This window comes from Trachemys scripta, chromosome 21, assembly GCF_013100865.1.
Source record: "Trachemys scripta elegans isolate TJP31775 chromosome 21, CAS_Tse_1.0, whole genome shotgun sequence".
NCBI lineage: Eukaryota > Metazoa > Chordata > Testudines > Emydidae > Trachemys > Trachemys scripta.
Genome location: NC_048318.1, coordinates 7,653,346 through 7,667,051, shown reverse-complemented (window position 1 = coordinate 7,667,051; position 13,706 = coordinate 7,653,346). Strand labels below are relative to the sequence as shown.

Sequence of the window (13,706 nt, the reverse complement as noted above, 5' to 3'; positions counted from 1 at the left end):
TGACATCTCCCCATCTCGCTCACTCAGCAGCACCAGTTCCTCTTTGTAGATCAGAACATTTTGTTCCCCCCTTTCCACCAACTTCTGTCTCTTGCATGCCATGAGACTACACCACCTGAAGACACTGAGCTAGAGGGCGGGGGAATATGCTTAAATTAATAGTGGCATCACCCTGGCGATCGTTACAAGCTCCCTGCAGCTCAAATGCGCATCACACCTTGCTGTTCCCGCCTAAACCTGCCGAGGGCCTGATGTTGCTCAACACACTTTGACTTTACAAGAGCTCGGGTATTACAGTGACAGATGGACTTGGCTCATCATCTGCAGAATGAAGTTAGAGCTGTTGATTGACAGCCCTGGGGCCTGAATCCAAAGGAAAGGTGCAGCACATGGACGGACGGGGTAAGAGTCTCCTACATTAAAGCTGGCTATCATGCCTCAGCTTTTTACTGAGAGGACCACTTCTAGGAGTGAGATGTGGTTCAGTCAGGCCTCAACCACAGGCTGGCACTACCCGCGGCTGGGCCACTTGTGATGTGGAAAACAGAGTGAGGTCACCAAGCAGGCCACAGAAGAGCTGTATGTTACCCCTTGCTGACTTGAAAGGCTCCGACTCTCACTAAGCAAGCCCTTCCCCAAAAGTCCGTGTGCTCATAGCTTAAGCCCCTTAAGAAATTGCTGACACTGTTCTACGTGAGGCAAGGAAAAGCAAAGATCTTTAGGAGTCAGGGGTGAGACGTGCAAATGGGAAAACTGGATTCAGAGCCAGTTGGAAACTAAAATTCTCCAGGAATCCATGAAGACGGGCAAGCCTGCAGTTATAAATTTGGTGTGTGCGCACGCCTGGGTGTGTAGCCCAGGACTGAATAAACATGAAGACAGGATTTCCCCAGCCCTGTCTCAGGGGAAGCAGTCCTTCCAGAATTGGAGCAAATGAGGTCATTCTCATTATAGAGCATAACTATAGGAAACCCAAAATAAGATCCATCTATCCAGTGTTAAACACTGCACCTAGTGTCATGGAATCTGAGCATCTGGAGACAGAAAATGAATGCTTAAACCTCTTGGACCTCAGAAGAACCATACATGAGTCAACGGGCAGTTGATGCTACCAGCATCAGAGAGACCAGGTCTCATCTCTCTCACACATACACAACCCACATACTATCGGCTGGGAGGAATCCAAAATGCTCCTTCCTAAACAGAACATCATGCACCATATTCTACACTGATTTACACCCCCTAAAGCCAATTGGGTTGCAATGGGTCTTAGCCAGCCTAGGATTCGCATTGCCTGAAAAATGACATTCTGGAAAACGTACTGTTTGGGGTCAAAACATTTTGATAAAATCAAAATGTTTTGTTTAGATTTCAACTTCTTTTACATAATATAAACTTTGCAAACATTGAAATCAAAAGTAATCTTGTGAAGAAAAATGGAGATGTTCCATTTTGAAAAGATCAACATACTTTTCCCGCAATTTTTCTTTCTAAAGGAACTTGTCAAGATCAACTTAATGTTTCCTTTTCACTGAATCAGCATTTTCTGACTGAAAAAATATTTCCAACCAGCTCCAGTGCTGAAACTTTTCACCCATCCAAGCTCCTCTTTTCCCATTCCCCAGTTGGACCTGGGAGTAGACTCTTCTCCACGCTTTCCAGAAAAGCCTTCCAGCTGCTCAACGGAGAGTTTATAGGAACAGCCAAATGTTCTAGAGGTGGGTGGAGAAAGGTAATTCCTTCCGCAGAGGATTTTGATACTTCAAAATCTGGTTTCATTCCAATTTGGATCAAAACCCAAAGCTTTCAAAATTCTCCACAAAAGGAGACGGTGCCATGGACACAGGAAGCCCAGGCTGTGAAGGAGTCATGGCCTAAAAGCCAGGTCCCCCAGGACTTCCAGAGTCTCAGCTCCCCATCCACCCACCAGCCAGGCTGCTGAGAAGGCAAGTAAGCAAACTGGCAGGAAACAAGACAGTTTTCCAATGTAAATCTGCTGGAAGTCAGGCTTACGTTGGAAATTTGGCAAAGTCAAGCCATTGCTGTGGAACAGTTCCATTTGGAGGAATCAGAAAATTCTGATTAAAAAAACAATTTCATTGGAATTTCTCTGACCAGCTGTAATTCTGATCATCATTTTATATTAATGGGATCTAGGGAAAACAGCTGATTTTCCAGAAAAAGTCCGATCTTCAGAAATAAGGAAATACAAAGCTGGGTGCATAAACATATAGTAACCAAGGGCCAAACCCTGTAGTCTGGGATTTTCAAATGTGCCTGTGGGAAGCAGGTGCACAGGTCCCATTACATTTTATTGCAAGTTGAGCACCTAACTCCCATAGGTCCATCTGAAAATCCCAGCTGTGTTCTTTACTCAGACCCTGTTTCCTTTGAACCCAATAGGGGCTTCATAAGGACTGCAGAAATGTTATTTATTAGAGATTGGTTTAAACCAAAGCCCTAGATCCAACCCCCCGAGTTGTGAATGGTTCAGGATTGTAGCCTAGATCTGTATAAACATTTCAAGACTAGCCCCTATCTCAATGATGGGTCCAAACAACCTTGACCTTCGGGGTGATTCAAAACCTGGGTTTGAATTCTGTGACTCTGCCCCACTTCCGTTATTTATACAATTTTACATCTTCTTCCTCACCTCTGAGAATTAGACTTGCCTGCCTGCTCCATACTATGCTTCTCATTAGAGGTGCCCAGAAAACATGAGCTTGAAAAACTCTGCTGCTGCTGCATGGAGAAAGCGAAGCTGAGAAATAATGAACCCACCACAAAAAAAAAAAAAGACTCTAAAACCCGAACTAATGAATGTTTGGATCGTCTCCGGGGCTCTGCATGTGTCTGATAAAACAGATGCAGGTGTCAGAGCCATTTATGGTTGCAGGCTTAGAGTCGGTCAAAATCTCCCATCTCTGGAAAAAAAACTGTGATATTTCACCAGCTGCTTGTGTTGGAAGGTAGTTTTATTCTTGACTTACTCTGTCCTCATTGACATGCAGAGCTGAACTCCCTTGTCTCTAATTCAACAATCTGTGCCCTTTTTTTTTTTTTACATCCCCCCGCCACACACAGTAGTCACCACCTTTAGGTGCATCGCAGCCCTTCACCGCCTTGTCTCAATCGCGCCACCAATATTTTTTTTCCCCCCATCAGCTGCAAAGTTAACCTGACACACTGATCCTGAAATCATCCGCCTCTCTAACTATGCACATAAACTCCTTTCCTCAATGGCTGCTTCTTGGTAGCAGGACACACCACTCAGTGCAGGCTGAAGCTTCCATATAGTCAAAAGCGAGGTTTCTAATATACTAATAATTTGGACATGGTTCAGCATTATAACGGATACCCCAGCACATGGAGGGGTTAGTCTGATTCTCAGGACATTTTACATAGGATATTCTGGGGCTAATCCTCCATTGCTTTGTAAAATGTAACCGAATCAGCATGGTGGCATTTTACATGGATGCAATATGACCAAAGATGCAACACTGTGTCTAGAAGATCTCTCTGCCTTGCTACCCCACTCACAACTTACGGACAGTTTGAACATTCCAGCAAACCCAATTTTTTTCTTCCGGCCTGATCCAAAGTCCATTAAGGATAAGAAATAGACTCCCGTGGACTTTAATGAGTCTTCGATTGGGCCCTTTGTCTCTATTGCATTGATGAGATAGCATTCCCCGTCCCCTGGTTTGACTATATATTTTCATTACAATTCTGTTACCTTTTTTTTTACCCATTGATATGATTAGAGATTGATTCATCCCCTTTTTGGGGGCCAAGGGGCCCAAAAATAATAATAGAAATGCACAAAACTGCTAAAGTTTTTTGTTTGAGGAGGGAGAAGATATAGGAAGATGAAAACTCTTAGCTGGAGTCGATTGGCACAGATCCACTGAAGTCAATAGAGTGACACTGATTTATTCCAGCTGAAGAACTGGTCCCCAATATGTATTAGTTAATACGTATGTGCCACAGTAAATCCACACGGCACTATCGAGTAAGGAAGCTGTGCCAAACAACAACAGGTGCATGGCCACTAGAGGCTTTGGCAATGCCAAACAAGATTATATGAGGATGCGGTGTTGGGTAAGGATTCCAGTTAGAGATGGAGTCAAGCTATCTGGGTCTTCGTCCTTCATACCCCAGCTCCAGGACATTCAGGTCTGTACAGGCAGGAGACATTTGCCAAAGGTGGGCTCAGACAGTGAGTATCGCAATTTTAGGAGTGCTCACTTGGGCTTGGGCCCATCAACAATGCTAACAGGAGCGTGCCGCAGAAATGGTTGACTTTGGAGATGGACTGGAAGGTGAAGGCACCAAGGCCGGCTTGCCATGTAGGAATGGGAGATGGTGGGCATTGAGAAAGAAGGCACAAAGCTGATAGTGGAATGAGGAAAACAAGAGGCGAGGATCTCTGGACCAGCTGAGGAGCACTTCAGGACATGTCTAGGAGGGAAGGACTTTAAGCTGCCTTTGCACTTCCCTGATCCTAGGTTCAGAAGTGCCAGACTGGTCCCCCAGTGCAAATTAAAACTAATTTAACACTGCTCTAATCTACGCCATCTGGCAATGATTCCATGGGGCTATTTTGCCACATGGGGAACAGCCAGATACAGCGATGCCCCAACCACATATTATTTTCCCTGGACACACCCCGTAAGCCACCAGAGGGTTCCCCTCCAATGGAGGACTTCTCCATTTATTATCTCTGTTACAGGCTCTGACCAAGAAAGGGACGTCGTTATGCTATTCGCTGTACACAGACATAGAGACAGTCCTTGCCGCAAAGAGATTATAATCAAAATAGACAAGAGAAGGGGTGGGAGAAAGGAAGTATTATCCCCATTACACAGATGGGGACACAAAGGCAGAGAGATTGAGTGAGTTGCCCACGTTCTTACAGGGAATCGGGGAATTGAACCTAGATCTCCTGAGTCCCAGCACTTTCAACACCACACCTCCAGCACTAACAGCCACCACGTTTAGAGATGCCTTGAGTTGCCACCGAAAACACTTTGCTATTTAAAGGTACAGCGAGTTAATCTGCCTCCAATCCATGAGATCACAGCTCGCTCCGTCTGGGTTCATGAGCCCTGGCAGCACGGGGACAAGTTTTCCTTTGTCTCATTTAACTGATCATTGGAGTTACTCACCCCTTCCTAGCAGGGTTGCTGCTGTTAGCATGCCAGCAGCACTCACAAGGTGCATGCACATAGCAAGACCCCATCCCTGATCCAAAGAGCTGCTTGTGCCTTTATATAACTGGCCGAACAACACACTCTCCAAAGCTGGCTTCATTATTTTTTATGACTATGTGAAATATTTGGTATGGGAGGTGAAAACATTCTAGAGTTGTGTCCCACCCACCTCAGATGGACAGGGATAAGAATGTGTTAACGTAACTCTTATCAAGCCAGACAAGCAGCTTCTAACCCAGAGAGCTGATAGGGCAGGACTATATGCTTGATCCATAGGACCAGAGGTTTGGGGTATGTCTACATTGCAATCATGGAGTTTGATTGCAGCTCCCGTAGCTTTAATCTAGCTAGCGCGGGTACAGAAGCAGTGAAGCACAGGCTATACAAACCCACCTGGAACTCCATATTGCCACAGCTTTGCTGACCCAGGAGCAGAGCCTCCATGAGCTGCAATCACTCATTGCAATCACTCCTCCATGAGCTGGGACACTCCTTCAGACAGGTCCAGAGCACATGATGCTCTACAGACAGCCAGTCTATCAGAAAAAAATGTCCAGGGAAACCTTCCCCGGACTGAGCTCCTCTTCGATGGAAACGGGACTTAAAAATCCAAACATATCACAACTATTTTCACTTAAACCTGGTTCCATCTCAGCCACCTCTCTCCTGTCACCGAGATGTACTAACATGTCACTTTAGCAATAAACTCCCCTTATAAAAACATGCCACCGTGAGCAAAGCAATTGACTTGGAGGCTGCAAACAAGCTTCCCTTGAACAATACACACCAGTAATAATGCTCCTCGCTTCCACAGCCCCATTTGAGTGAGGAGCTTAAAGTGCGCTGCAGGGCACCCCATTTTACGGGCAAAAGGTGACGTGACTTGCTGAACAGCGAGGCAGAGCCAGGGATGGAACCCAGGAGTTCTGACTCCCAGTGCTCCCCCCTATAATTTGCAATGATTTTCATGGTGAAGGTGGCGCTTGGAGGGTGGGTGGAAATGTGTTCTGTGGGTCATACACACATACACCTTTATGCAAAGGCCTTAGCACAAAATCTATTTAATTGTTGGTTTGCCAGCCTCTCCCTTCCAGAGACCACAAATCTTTAAAGGGATTGGGCCTGGAAGGGAAATATAAGAAACTCCCACAACCCAAAATGAGGTTCTCGTGACCCATGTGGAGCGGGGGGGATCAAGGCAGAGTGAACAGGGCACTAAAGGGGCCAGAAGAAGTTGTTCATGATGGCATCAAATGAGTCAGTGGCTTACTTCTATCCTGGCCCTGCACACCAACAGTGTTGTCCAGGCTACCCCCACAGCTGTGGGCTCTTTTACAGCTCAGGGAGCAACAGAAGCCGGGTGACTTCTCCTCTGCTTTGGAAGTCAGAAGCAGAAAGCCCAGACCAAGCCCCCACAGAACCCATCCGTGGGCAAGCAGGGAAGGAAAAGCAGGTAGGAGTTTACAGGATGAAGCTCTGAAATGAACAATTGCAGAAGGTGGAAAAAATACCAGGTGGTGAACGTTCGGGACATCAGAACGGGATGAATATTTCATGGGAACAGCATGCTGGGGGCCTGAGCCCTGGAGAGGAACGTGAGTACTGATCCACTAGCGGGGAGTTCGGTGGGTGTACAAGCATGCCGGGAGTGAGCCGGGGCAGGAGCAGGGAGTGCTGGGGTGAATGGTGAGAGACTCAGGGTGACTCTGACTGCATTGGCGGGAAGGAGAGGTGTGAAAAAGTCCCCACATGACTGCAGCAGCACCCCTTCAGGGAGGGACTGAGGTCCAGGAACACATGGCGTATTGTACGCAGGGCTGCAGAGTACGAAACCATGCGATTCACGGTGCCATTCCTCATCGCTGCCCCGCTTCCGACTGCTGCCCTCCACTTGCACAGGGATGGTGGCTGCCCCACTCGACCTTCACCAGTCTAGCTCTGCCCACTGCCCCATTTCACCCGCTGCGCTCCACTCACCACCTGCACTGTCCCATCCACTGAATGCCTGGCACTGCCCATCCACTTCCACCTGTCCCTGTTGCCCTAGGCCCTGCTCCAGCTTCTTTTCAAAAGAGCACCAGTCCTTCCAGCACTGGACATCCTGCTGGGGGGCCTGAGGCCCAGTGCTCAGATTGTCCTAAGAGATCCCTGCCCAGGGTCCTTCAGAGTGACACCTGGGGAGGAGCTTTTCCATCCCTGCATCCTGGCAGAGACTCTCTCAGCTCATTGATTACAAACCACTGGCAGCAGGCCAAAAACCGCAGGAGAGATTTCCCGTCACTCAACCCTGGCAGCCTGCAATCGGGCCGGAATCAGGGGCTGTGCTTGGCCCAGAAGAGGGTGAGATTCCAGTATTCATTAATGTGCTCAAATATCCGAAAGAGACAAGCAACAACAGAGCAAAGCTGAGCCCTGGTGTACGTGGGTGCGGCTTCCCCAGAGTGAACCAAAGGCGCACGCCGCTTGGGCTGAATTTTGCCTTGTGTTTCCACTAGTGGGAGCAGGGGAAAAAAAACCCACAAGCTGCATTCTCAGCTATGGACCGGAGGAAAAGTTCAGAACAAACCCCAACACTTGAGCCAGGAGATTTGCAAGAGTTTCAGAGGAACCAAGCAAACGTTTTGAGGGAATTTCAGCCTCTTTTCAGTTCTAGGTGAAAGCTTGATGTGGGTGAAATATGAACCGACATGTGAAAGGCTTGAAATCTGAGCACTGCCCCCAATTGGCTGCGAACCAGAAATCAGCCCGTTTGTTGGAAATATTAAACTGGGACCATTTTCAGAGAAAACAGGCCTTTTTCTGAGCCAGGTTCTTTTTTCACTTAGGAACTGGGAAGTTTCACAGTAGTCTCCATGAGTCCAAGTGAAAACAGGCCTGTTTTGTTTTGGAGCCAAGTTGCCATTTCCCCAATATTATTCCAGGGGTGCAATATGGGGTGACATGAAAATGCAAAATATAGCCCTGAAAAATGTGGCAAAAGGATCCACGGAAAAACATGCTGCAGTTTTGCAGGGCCTTAGTCGAGACCACAGGAAACTCTGGGGCTATGAGCCCAACCCAGGCAAAAGTCCGTTGCGTTCAGTGTGGACATTTTGGGTTATTCAGTTCAAAAGCAAAAACGTAGGGGGTTCAACTCTGCATCAAGCAAAACCAGGCCAAAAAATGTACAAAACTCCTGCAAAAAAAATTACCCCACCCCTGAAATCGGACCCACGTGGGCCCGTGGCCTGCTTGGGGGCACCAGTGACTGCAGTGTGATGCTGTATGGGTGCAAACGTCATCAGATGCTGATGCAATTCCAGGATCAAGGCTTGAAGTGTGGAGTGAAATTGCCAGTATACATATTCTCTGCAGGTACATCTACATTGCAGCTGGGAGCATGCTTCCCAGCTTGGGGAGACAGACACGCTAGCTCTGCTTGAGCTAACATGCTAAAATAGCAGCATAGCTGGGGAGAGCACAGATCCTGGCTTGGACTAGCTGCCCAAGGGGTTCAGGCATGCTCCCAGCGGCAGAGTAGACATACCCTATGACAACAAATCAGTGGGATTCGGGGCAATGCACCCACTTGCAGACTTTTTTTCCATGCAGCATCTGGCACTTCCTGGTTCCAATCAGGCTGGAAATATAGTAAGAGGAGTGTCATTCATGGTATCTCAGTGCTTCTGGTCCAGCTAGAAATGGGAAGCGTAGAGGACAATGGAAAGGAAGATGACAGGCCTCAATCTTCCCATAACAATGAAGAGGTTAAAAGGAGTTACTGTAGGTGGCTGACTTCTTGTGGAAGTGAAGGGAAAGTTATTTACTTGTTCCCATAATATAAGAACTAGGGGCCACCAAATGAAATTAATGGGCAGCAGGTTTAAAACAAATAAAAGGAAGTTCTTCTTCACACAGCACACAGTCAACCTGTGGACCCCCGACAGCCGTGCATGATCCCCTTTAGAGTCATGACAGCCAGGTCAAGGACCCGGATCTAATAAATGATCTTTGGCATTGATCTGATGAATTGGTGGATACTCAGCCTGGACACCCCTTGACAGGGGTGCCTGTCCTAAAACGACCCTGTAACAGACATTAGCTCGGCCCCTGAGCCGAGAGGTCAAGGACTGAATGGGCCAGGGAGAGTGGACCCTTCTTTAACCCTGTGATAGAGATTGTTCTATGCCAGGATGGAAGCACATTGGCCTGGGGCGGCGTGAGGAGTTTCCCTGGTCACTGCCCAGGCTGTAACAGCGCTGTGGACAAAGAGTGGCTCCCCAGGGCTGCCAATCTGGTGCCTTTCACAAGCGCTGAATTAACTTCATTCTCAGGGACAGCGTGGACAGAGTTTAAAACAGTCTAATTGGCTAATGTGACAGAAGTTGGGGTCCAGGACTCTCATAGTGCTCCAGGGAATCTGCTTCTTTGGCAGCCAAGTTATTAAACTCGTGTTCCCTTTGCTGGCTGTGAAAGGACAAGAACAAAACTCCAGAGCTTTGCTGCAGTTCGCTGCTTTCCAAACTCAAATGGAAATCAGCTGAAAACAAGGAAGCCTTTAATTTGAGTCACTTCCATTAACTTCAATGCTGCCAGGAGTTAAGGGGGCATTGCTCAGCTACAGGGTCAGAGGAAAAACCCATTGGTGGTGATGGGGAAGGACAGTGGCCTCACCCAGATCAGCACAAGCTTCTTTGAAGAGCATTACTATTCAGAACAAGTTAACTCAAACAACAGATCAATAGTTACACATGGAGCCAGCCTCTGCCATCAGGCTTTGGACAAGGAGGGTGAGGAGAGAGTGCAAGAGACACTCATGCTTCTTTGCTTTCCTATCTTGGAAATCGTTATTTTCCTGCACTTTTCTCCACCAGCCTGTAACCACTGCACAGCTCAAAGCAAGCATGCCCACAAGTGTCTGCGACTGCCCGTGTGTCCACATGAGCCCACGTGTGAAGTCACAGGTGAGCATGGTGCACATGCTTATGCATATGGGTGTAGGGCATAGGCATAGTTTGCATGTCTGTAAGCACATGTGTGGGCATGGGCATCTGTGAGCGTACACGTGGTGTGTGCAACCAAGAGTATGACTGCTTGAATAATGATTCTCAAACTGGGTCATCAGCAGGGGTAGAACCCAGAACCAGCCAAAACACAGTCCTCTGCCACTTGAGCTAAAGGACTAACTCCACGAGATGATACATTAGTAGGCTGTTAGCTTTGATGTGCAATGGCCACTAGAAGGGTATTACGCTCACATGGTTCGCACGTCCCTGGGAATGCGTGCAAGGTGTAAATGTGCATCTCTTCACGCATCTTGGTGCACGAGTGTTTGAGTCTGTGGACGTCTGTCGCCAAACAGTGTCTCTCATTAAGCTCCTGTGGTGGATGGGCTCTAGTGTCGAACTCAGCAAAGCACACTAACGTCCCGGGGTGCTGGCTGAATGCCTTCAATCACACTGCTGCTGCCTGCTCAACTGAACCCACGTTCCCTGTGGCTCCGTTGCAGCCCATCTATGTGCAGGATTTTTCATTCTTTCCTACGGGCCTCATTCATAAAAAGGGAAATGGCCCGGCTGCTGACTCACCCTATTGATCCTTTGTTCTAGGCTGACGCTACAGGACCACTCGCAGTGGAGTACATCTCTATCACGTGCAAAGTGCCCAGGCTTACATTAGCACGAAGTGACCGGGATACACCCCCAGCACTGCCAGAGTCCCCCCTGCCCCTCTAGTCAGACCTGACACAGAGACAAAGACCAATTCACATCCTCCTCCCCTTTGAGTAACTTGGAGGGTGGGGAGGGAGGGAACTGGGGTGTCACTCAATGCCAGCCCCCTGATCCGTATCCCAGTGTCACCTTTGCTGCCTGGTGCCCACGTGCCCCTGCCGGCCCCTGTACTTGGCACCCACATTCCTGTGCCTTTTGCCTGCATTCCGGTCACAAATGAAGGACTGGCCTCTGAACATGGGGCAGTACTGCTCCTGATGGGAGTTGAGCCCTGACCTGAGTCACCCCGTTTTTTCCATTACTAGGCACCCTCACACACAGCCAGGCTAATGAGGATCAGATCCAAGGGACAACCACCCTTCTCTGCTGCTGGGATCCTCAAAACCCAGGAATCCTGCAGCGAGCAAGCAGGTGCAGGCTAGGAGGGAATTGACAGCAACCCAGCTGGAGGACCCTGTGAGGTGTAGTCCCTGCATTGGCATTGTGCTTATGTTTCCAGGGGCAGTACGTGACCCTAATTTAATTTCTTTTCCCTGCACCACTTCAAAAGGGAGACTCAACCAGCATTCCATGGCCTCCCCTCTGGAGCCAGCCCCACTTTTTGCCCATCCTTGGCACTGCTCCACTCAGTGACGCAAAGAAGTAGGAGAGTTTAGCTTTTGCCTGACACACCCCGCAGATGGACGTGTAGCGCTGGAGCAACACGCGGCCACTAAAAAGTCGCTCCTGAGCACCAGAGAGTTTTAATTGCCGGTTGTGAAGCTTGCAATTAAAATGAATCATTTAAAGAAAAGGAAAAAACAAAAACAAAAAAAGATCCTCGTCATCGGAGACAGAAGAGAACTATTAGATGACCATGTCCGTCTGCTGCCAGAGGAGGAATGGGTGTCTGGGTAACGGACAACCCAGATATTGCATTGATTGCGATCTGAGACATTATGTGTTTGGCAGCATTCTCAGCCTCTGCATCCCTTGAATAAAGCTCATCTCTTCCCTTTAAACAGCCCCCCAGCATGGCTAACAGAGGAGGAGGGAAATGCCCCTAGCCGTCTCTGAACACTCCAAAGAGTTAATGCCTGCAGGGGGTGGAACAACCCCCCCCCCCCCCCGCCACGCCGGAGCGTGCATGCAATGGGATTTTAATGAGCAGTTCTGCGGGCGAGGCACACTGGCGTTTGCACCCGCCATGCCTGGCACCAAACTGACACCCCTCCCATCACTGACACTTTATGGCTGCTCCTCACTCTGCCCCTCTCGTGCCAAGAAGAGCCCGCTTCTGGCTCTCACCACACGCCTGTCGGTGCCTGCAAACCAAACAGGGGACTCAAACTTCAGCACCATTTACACTTTGCACACACACACTCCCAGCTCATATTTATTGGACATGCACGGAGGCATCTTTAACAGCAACATCAGCCTCAGAGGACCAGCTCTCTCCTGATCCCAAAATACAGGCACACACAAGCCCACATGTTCTACAAAGTGACCAAGCCCCAGCCCCAGCATTGCCAGAGATGCCAGAGCCTTAAACACCATGCTGGCAATCCAAGCAGATACCGGCACAGAGACATAAAGACTAATTCCCACTCCCCTTCCCTTTCAGTAACTTTTAAGGAAGGGAACGGGGGTGTCAGTTAATGGTAACTCCCTGCCTGGCAACCAGATCTCACTGCCAGCTTCACTGCCTGGCACCTATGTTTGCCTGCCTGCTCCCTGCATGGTATCTGCATTCCAGTGCCAAGGGAGTAACAGAATTTGCCCTCTTCATTCCTTTGCAGACCCCGTGGCGTTCTCTGAACCAGCAGCCGCTTCACTATATCAGCAACCTTTCTTGCCCCCCTGCCACCCCACTTGCCCCGAACGCAGGAGCCCCAGACACAGTGTTGCATTTTCTTCCCCAACTCGGGGGTCTCATCCTGCCACAGTGAGGACAAAACCGGCCAGAGCCCAGGCTAAGCAGCAGCCGCCCCCCCATACCAATGTGGCATCAAAAGCCCCTGGCATGCACCTGGGGCCGGAGCACCCACAGAGCAACACCCCTGTAGATACCAGAAAAACATCTGCTCCTACCTGAGAGTGGCACTCTCCCCTTGTCTGACGGTCACGTTGTCCATAGCTTTGGGGAAGGTGGCATCTCCGCTGCGCACGGGCACTCCTGCGGGCACAAGGAAGAGCAGCCTGAGACAGAGGACGACGAGGCACCTCCAGGGCACGACTAAGCACCCGCCGACCCCCATCCTGGGCAGCGGGGACTTTCCAAAAGGCCAGAAACACACCCGACAAGGCAACCAGGAGAAACGGGGGGGAAAACCAGGCAAACAGGGTGGGAGCGCAGGGCAGGCACGGAGCTCCTCGGAGATTAGCAGCGCCCCTGGCAATCCAGCCTCGGCGAACCGAGCATCCGGAGGGAGTCCCCAGTATTCCTTGGCGAGGGAGGAGGAAGGGGGCACCGGGGTGCAGGGGAAGAGGAGGGGAGGCGCGGGGGGGGCTTCGCCAGCCGGCTCTTCCCAGGAACAGTTCGGAATCTCACTTTGCCCAGGCGCTCCCCGCCCCCCGAGGTCTAAACTCCCAGCTCCGGCTTTGGCGAGCGGCTCCCCCGGCAGCAGCGAGAAAGTGAGGAGCCGGGCAGAGGCCTCCGCGGGAGCTGGGCACCGCAATCCGCTCCGCCGCTGCAACTTGCGGACCGCCCGGGCTCGGCTGCGATCTCCGGCGGCCGCGGGGCGCGGGGAAGGAGCCCGGCTGGCCCCGGCTCTGCTCAGCGAGGGGAGGACGCAGCGGCCGG

General features: G+C 49.9%; 1 protein-coding gene across 7 annotated transcripts in view; it reads right to left on the bottom strand.

Annotated features, from left to right (window-relative positions):
* NTM (neurotrimin) overlaps positions 1–13,706 on the bottom strand; it is a 676,988-nt gene that overhangs the window by 263,706 nt on the left and 399,576 nt on the right. For 5 of the 7 annotated variants that reach the window (XR_004643653.1, XM_034754498.1, XM_034754501.1 and 2 more), the window contains exon 1: positions 12,995–13,285. Coding sequence is in view for 6 of the 7 variants with exons in the window: in XM_034754498.1 (XP_034610389.1) it covers positions 12,995–13,161 (167 nt within the window). In the remaining variant the exon portion in view is untranslated. Of the gene's footprint in view, positions 1–12,994; positions 13,286–13,706 lie in introns of those variants that run through there. The other 2 variants (XM_034754499.1, XM_034754500.1) reach the window with 1 other exon arrangement.